This window comes from Rasamsonia byssochlamydoides (assembly GCF_041956645.1).
Source record: "Rasamsonia byssochlamydoides strain NRRL 3658 unplaced genomic scaffold VTN77scaffold_143, whole genome shotgun sequence".
In the NCBI taxonomy this organism is placed as follows: Eukaryota; Fungi; Ascomycota; class Eurotiomycetes; order Eurotiales; family Trichocomaceae; genus Rasamsonia; species Rasamsonia byssochlamydoides.
In genome coordinates this window covers 1-7,549 of record NW_027192525.1, presented here as the reverse complement: position 1 = coordinate 7,549, position 7,549 = coordinate 1, and the positions used below count along the sequence as shown (strand labels likewise).

At 48.8% G+C, this 7,549-nt stretch overlaps 2 protein-coding genes across 2 annotated transcripts; both read right to left on the bottom strand.

The window, feature by feature from the left end:
- Positions 1–466: 466 nt before the first annotated feature.
- On the bottom strand, positions 467–3,917 carry VTN77DRAFT_1841 (uncharacterized protein; the record flags this gene model as incomplete). Its single annotated transcript, XM_069417617.1, has 7 exons — positions 467–1,590; positions 1,639–1,998; positions 2,052–2,223; positions 2,284–2,790; positions 2,858–2,920; positions 2,972–3,222; positions 3,296–3,917. 7 exons carry the CDS (start codon positions 3,915–3,917, stop codon positions 467–469), a joined length of 3,099 nt encoding a protein of 1,032 aa, XP_069272784.1.
- Positions 3,918–6,685: 2,768 nt separating this feature from the next.
- Positions 6,686–7,372, bottom strand: VTN77DRAFT_1840 (uncharacterized protein; the record flags this gene model as incomplete). The annotated part of the gene is made up of 1 exon (XM_069417616.1): positions 6,686–7,372. One exon carries the CDS (start codon positions 7,370–7,372, stop codon positions 6,686–6,688), a length of 687 nt encoding a protein of 228 aa, XP_069272783.1.
- Between the last annotated feature and the right edge of the window lie 177 nt (positions 7,373–7,549).

Here is a 7,549-nt window from a genome sequence, read left to right as displayed (position 1 = left end):
CCATTCTCTGCATAACAAGACTATCCATTCTATCCTGGGAGAGAGAGAGAGAGAGATGTCTTGTCAACTTACTGTCCGTCCTACAGTTAGGATTGAGGGTTGAGTGGAAGTGTTTTGCGTCGACTTATTTATGCTCCGATCGATTGCTTGGGAGGGAGAAAGAGTCCTGATTGAGCAGGATAGCAGAGAAAGAGGGAGCCTCCGTTCCTGATTTAGAGAGTTTGATACAGAATATACTCAAAGTGGATCTTCTGGTCAAAGTTTTGTTTCTTTCCATTGAATTGGATTAGGAGTTAATTTGTTGCTGTTGTAACCTGAAGAACGAAGGCCTCTACTCGAGTCATTAGAAGTAATTAGGATACGGTATGCCTGCCTACAGTGCAACTCATCAACGGTGAAGTTGCTTGAGAATCAATCGATAAGCGAGAAAAAAAAGTCGGGTCAATAGTTTACCGGGTACAACGGATTAAAACATCCCCTCCATATCGAGGTCCAAAAATTCCGGATTCCCAACTCCCATATCCGCCGCGTTCAGCATGTCGTCAATGCTCGTATCCATCCCCGTTCCAGGGCCAGCCCCGTCCACGCCCACGCCCTGAGGACGGCCGCCATTGTCGACACCAGCAGTGGCCGCCGCAGCTGCCGCCGCAGCCTCGTTGAGCATCTGGTCGATGTTTTCTCCCGATCCTGCCATTCCACCCCCCGTCATACCGGGCTCCGCCGAGCCTAGATCAATCTGGTCGTGGCCACCGACGCCACCCTGCAGATTCATGTTGTCGATGATATTGCTGACGTCCAGATTGCTGACATGGGATGGTGGTGCCAGCAGAGCATTGACACGGCGGTTCAAACGCACAATGACTTCCGCACGCAAAGGATCCTTTTCCGAAATCTTAGGCACGTTCTCGTGCTGAAAGATGAGGGCGTCTCGAAGGGTGAGGATGGGACATCGAGGAAGAGCTTCCTTGCTGGGGTCAACGGGGTGGTAGACCGTTTGGTCGACAGCAAAAGATTCTGCCATAGGAGCACAGATCAAGGTTGCTGCAATGTCGATTGCCAGGTCACCGCTCCCAGTTTCGGTTTGCAACTTCAATTCCTCGATCAAAGCCAGGAGGACCCGCGTGGCCCCTAAGATCCGAACCCCGGCCAAAATCTGGCGATGTGTGTATGAAGGCGGAGACATGCTGATTTCCGGATTAGTGCTCCACAAGACAAGAGACTGGAAAGTATTCCGGATGCTGCCGGTGAGTCCACCGGAGTGTGAAGTCCAACTTTCGAGCTCAGCTCGACGACTACTTCCCGTCCTCTGAAAGGACAGATATGGTTCAAGAGCGTCAAGGATAGGCTTGATATCCGCACGCCCAGGATGCCGGGTACGCACGTCTTTCAGCTGCTCTTCTAGCGTCCGCGCAGTGATGTAGAGAACTGTGCGATGAAAAGCATCCGCTTCTCCGGAAATCGAACTGGGCTTGACCAGGGAATGCAACACCTTTAAGGGGATCGTGGGGTCGGTTTCGGATTCCCAGATATAGTTGCCCAGCCATGTGAGTGCGACAACGAGAGACGGAAGGAGAAATGGTTCAAGAAGATCTGCAAACGTTAGCCACGTGAAGCGTTAAATGCTGGGTGACCACACACATTCAAAACCGTCCTTGAGGGTGTCAAACTCTAACTTCCCGGCTTCGCAAGCACCAACGCTTTGACTGAATAACGTGGAAACCAGAAGGTAGAATTCCTGAGGGCTGCACGATGACATGGTTTCCTCACTGATCCCCTCCGCGATGAAAAGAGCCGAGATCCAAGCGCCTAGATTCTTATGTTGTTTCTCGCCTAAATCCTCGAGTCTCTGGCTAGATGAACCTCGATCCAACAGTTTCAACACAAAAGATTGACTGTTCGAGATTCCCATATCATACTGGCTCAGATCGTAGCGATACTTGAAGGCGAGGACCAACAGCAGTACGCTGCCGAATTCGTCATAAACGGGTTGGTTCTCGCCTATCACGAATTAGCCGACTAGTCAGGTTCACCATGGGGCTAGATTGACCGACCTTGATCCTCATCCCACCTCCAAGCATCCAGAAGAGAGCAAAGAGGCTGCAAAATGGTTTTGGGACTGCGAAAGAGTAGGATGACATCCAACACCTGGGGTCGACGAGATATGGAATTACAAATCGTTTTTAATGTCACTGTCTCTCTCTGATTGCAAAGAGTTTGTATCACCTGATGATTACGTTAAAATTTAGTTCCCAATCGATCGACGTCCAGATGGCCGTGACTCACCTCTGTAACCGCTGCGACTATGGCTCCTGCATTCCCCTCCATGGATTCCATTTCAGCAATCAGTTGATCAGCGCGTTCATGATTGGCGGTGATCTGCGAAACCAGTTCGTCTTTGATGTATCTGCCGCCAACAGGCAACGTCTGCATCGGGTTTTCACCCAGCAGGCGTTCGATACTGGACTCAGGGATGAGTCTGTGCAACGCACAGGCGAACAAGAATTCCTGTCTTACGTCCGACAGCATAGTATTGCTCTGCATTTCAAACATTTGCGAAAAAGAAGGAAACGCGTTGGGATCGACTCGGTTCAGAGCGTGGCTGATGCAGACCTCCATGGGAATCGGCTCCATTGAAGTTGCTGCCATGCTTGCCAAAAATTGCGGCAGCTTGTTAACGAGAAATGAGCGAAAGACAAACATGGTCCGGCTAGATTCATTTCGATACATGGCGTTAGATAGGACGTCAAATGCTGCGGTGATTAGCTCTTGGATCAGGACCTCATGATGTCCCTAATAAATGTCAGCATGGATAACCACGAAAAGCCAGGGAAACCAAGGCTGAAGAAGAAAAGCTTACCCCATAGCGATTCGATAAGTAGTTTAGAAGCATACTGTCGTCAACAAGGGGCCGCCCCACAAGCTAAATGCCATTAGCGAAACAGCGCTTTCAAATGAAGAGCGAGACCTTTACCATAGCGTTGATGTATATATAGAGACCAGCTCTAGAGTTTATGACAGGTCCGTCAATAACGGAGGCTTCAAACTGAAGCGCGTTCACATTCACGCCATCCATCATGGGGACGTCGGGAGATTTCGAGTTGGGCTCCCCATAGAGCTCGAAGCCCTTCTGCAGGCTATCGAGTCGGTTCCGAAGTGGCACAGAGACCCCAGCACACAATGGCAAATAAGCAGTGAGAGCCTGTCCGAGTTTGATTTTGAATGCTAATCAAGGGTGTCAGTTGGACGCTAAAAGGAAGGCGTTGCATTGTCCGAGGGGTTAGGTATGTGTCTGTACCTTCCGGATTGTCGGAGGAAAGAGCCTCCAGCCCTTTCTCAGTCCCGGACAACGCAGCCAATAGAATCCCAAGAGATTCGAATAAGGATATCGCGTCTGGAGAGCTCATCAAGCCTCCCGTCTGCTGGTCATCGCTGACATTGCTTGTATGCCAGCGGACCACCTCCAGAATCCATTCTGCAACCACCGCAAAAATCCTAGTGGCTTCGGTGGTCGAGATTGGGACACTCCCAGTAGAAAGAGAAATCATTGCATCTTGAATGATCCGGGTATCTGTCATCAATGTGGATAGTTCCCGGGTCTTTTTCTTGTCAGATGGTACCTCGCCAGCGGGAGCTGTCGCCTGCTCGACGATGGAAGAATGTTTCAGCAAACTCTGCAAGACGGTGGGAATCCTGACCGTGCCCTGTTTGGTCAGGGTGTCGATATAGGCAGGCACCAACGGGTCCCATTGGGCGTTGATGACGGCGCGAGACTCGAGCACGACGTCGAGCAAGGACGCTTCTGCCAGCGGAGCACGCCGTAACAGCAGCTTCGCAAGAGTTTTGAATTCATTGGCGTCGATACGACGGATCAGACATTGGTGGAGGAGTTTCCTCCACTCTTCCACTGAGGATCCCATCGCCTGGGAGGCGCATGCTAATTACCACCTATCAAATAAGGATGTTCTATGGTGACGAAATTAAACTGAAGGTAGTATCCCGTGAATATAGGACATATATACCTATATATATATTCTCATAAGCAAAACGATAGCAAATGTATTGATTGGCATTGCAACATGGCTGGGTTCACTCGGCTCAATAACCTTCCATTGCTATTGATTAGCGGCGATGATGTCTGGGCGAGTCACGGCTGCGTGGTCATGTGATATTGATTATGTAATCAAGATTGTCTTCTCACAGTTCACCCATAGATCCCCGAGCATATGGGACTTGGATAATGAAGGACGATAAATGAAGACAAAAAGAGCATCCTGTGATGATTCGATCAATTTGGTGCGTCAATTGATGCATTTCTAGTCACATGAATACTGCATTGAGCCAAAACCCTGTGGCAGAGCAATGTTGAGGCTTCAACTTGAACGAAGGCAATCTATATCAAGATCTATTTTCATGAGATTAGTAATATGAATCTTGGGCACAGAATTCGAAGGAGGCACTGTACACGTTGATCTCTTGTTCGCAGGAAGATACAGAAACGTTGCCTCCCTGGGCTAACGGCACATTCACCCAGCGGGGACGTATCCTACATAATGTAACCGCTAAATAGTTTACTAGGTGCCAATCTCGCATCCGCTAATTAACTGTTCACTAGGTAGTGTTCTACTGTCCGTCAGAGTCTCCGAAGTTACTTTCTGTGCCTCGGTACTCCGTATGGTATCCGTGAGTCCGTACCTTACATTGTTTATTGTTACTGGTCCTGTGGAATAGGTATAATCATTGGTAATTGCTCCCCGAGAAAAATTCCGTGATGATTGTCACAGATCCCTAGGTATGGAGTAGTTTTGACCGGGGTGCTTTCTTTTTGGAACCGAACTCGGGGCCGGGGCAATCTGTGGCTGGCTGGAATGGTCCACTTACTAACGGATAAGCTCAACTGGATCGAGGCGGCCAGCATAATCCGCTCTTGGTGCGAACCTACAGAGTATGGAGTATAGTGAATCTAGTCTATATAGTATCAATGTCATGCTTGTGACTCATTATAATTATAATTGTCATCATCGAGGGGGTTGTCTTGCTCGGGGAATTGCCAGTTCTGGCGGATCGATATTCGATGCTAAGGCCGAGCTTGAATAGTGAGATTTGATTGGCCAGATCGAAGGTTAGTATGCGTTACCCAGATGCGGAATAGTGTCGGTTGGCTGGACGTAGGGATGCACGCCGTAATTTCAATTTCATGAAAAAAGGCCTTTTTTTTCCGTAATTACGAAAAAAGGATTTTATTTTCCGAAACTTTTAGCGCCTTGGCGCTAAAGTGGAGAAAATTTTTATATTTGCTTGCCATATTATTGGCTAATATGTATCTGCTGACTAATCACTGGTAATTTCTTTTTTTCAAGGAAAATGGCCTGAAATTCACTGTAATTATATTTCAAGCCAAAAATTGAAAATTCTCCATCCCTAGCTGGAGTCTGGACGAAGTTAGGCTATCAGGCACTTGCCAAATTCGATATTAAAATACCTCCAATACCTACCTAACTAGGTAGGCCATTGTTGAAGTAGATCATACTTTGTGTGTTGAGAGCAAGCGACTGGTGCACGGTTCTCGGATTGCTTGGCAGTTGCAAAGTAAGCTCGCTATGATGATTATAATTGGTTAGAGAAGGGAAAGAGAGAGAAATACCTGGGAAAGTAATTTGATGACAACAGTATAATGCGAAGCAAAGAAAAAAAAGGAGGAGGAGGAGAAGAAGAAGAAGAAGAAGAAGAGAGAAGGTTCGGCAGACAGTACACCAGGTCGTGTTTCATTTACAGGCCTCATTTCCCATCGGTGAAACCACTCGTGCCAAAGAAGGACAGGCCATTCCAGCGATAGTAAGTTAACTTGGCCACGAACTAATCAGAACTCACGAATCAACCTTGACTAGGGGATGGAGTAATTCTATGCTGCGTGATATAAATGAGATCGTTGACGCTTCCTAGCCGGGAAATAGAATGTAGGGGTTGTGATTGGCCAGTTCCTTGAAATGAGCAGATGCTATTGTCACCCATCGCAGCACGACAATTGGCTTTTCGTCGGCATTCACAAGGTTACACTAACTCTCAATTGTCAATAGTTCGAAAGTAACGCGTCAATTGCAAGAAACCAAAAGGGAGCAAAACAAAAAGAGTGAGATAGAAAAGAAAAAGGCAATTGTCTTTGCAACGTAAAGGTATAGGGCGTATGAATAGGGTTGATCAAAGCAGCGTGGTATAATCTCAGCGTCTTCGACAATCGGTTTCGGGATGAGATGTTTTCGACAATCATTTCTTTCCCTAGTAATATGTAATCTAAATAGTATATCATAGCGGATGCTATAGGTCTAGCGACCCAATGGAGTACACAAGACACACACTTCGTCCTTCCTTAACTCTCTTTCCCTCATAAACCCCTGAAGATGCAAAAACTCCAACTATGCTCCTTGTAAATACAAGAATGAGTGCATGCAGCGCCAATTCAGTGTAGAATGAATCCCGTATTCCTCACCACGTCGTAGTGGAGCAACAGAAACATGAACAAAAAAGGCACCGCTGGCGCGAAACAATCAAGATATACGATCAAAAACTCCCGTGATGTGGATCCATGCAACCGAGAGAGACGCCTAGGGGCGGAAGCCAGGCCCCTAGACGAGGTGGAAAGGAAATTCGAAACGAAACAAAACGGCGGGGACCAGCCTGTCATCTCACGTCATGACCTCGATCCTCGGTTTTGTCGCGACATCTGGGAAAAGGAATCTCGCAGCACATCGGGAGCCCGAGGTCCAACCATCCAGTCTTCCATCGCCAACCACTCACTCCAGCTCCTCTCGGCGGCCTCGATTTCTGAATCCAGGGGGCCTTGCAAGGGTCGTAAGAAGGGAACAGTCTCCAAGGGACTCATATCGTAATCCTTCTTCACCGACGCCCACCCGCCGCTCTTAGCCGCGAACAGATAATTGCGACGCTCTTGCTCGTGTAGCGGTCCGACACCGGCCCCCCAATCATCCCCGAAGAATCCGTGCAGAACACCGGGAAAATCCATCCCCGTGGCGACCAGGCGCCGGATGTAGGGGATCAAGGACACGGAGGGCGGCGGAGGAGAGACGGGAGCGGAGGCGGATGAGGACTGAGAAGGAATTGGAGGAGTTCCTGCGGCGGAGGAGGAATTGAAGATAGGATTAGGCTGTCTCTGGAAGGGGAGTAGGATGTTGAGGAAGGCGGAGAGCGCCTGCACGGGAACGCTATGCTGCGCATGGTCCAGAAAATAACGTTGACAGTTTTGATAATGCGGATACCATTCGAAGATGTCGATGTTGAAGTCGCCAGAACCCTGGGACGCCTCCGACAGCCCGGCCATTGTCGCAGGATCGAATTGTTGCTGTTGCTGATCACTCATCCTTGCAGGGTGGCGGGTGATTGGCGGGTGCTGCGGCGGCTCTGGCTCTGGCTCTGGCTCTGGCTGTACAGAACGCCTTCTGCTGGTGATTCAACGCAGTCTCAGCCGTCTTGCTCCCGCGGAGAGAGAGGGATGTATATATGGATATGGATATGGATATTGTTATTCGTTGGTGGG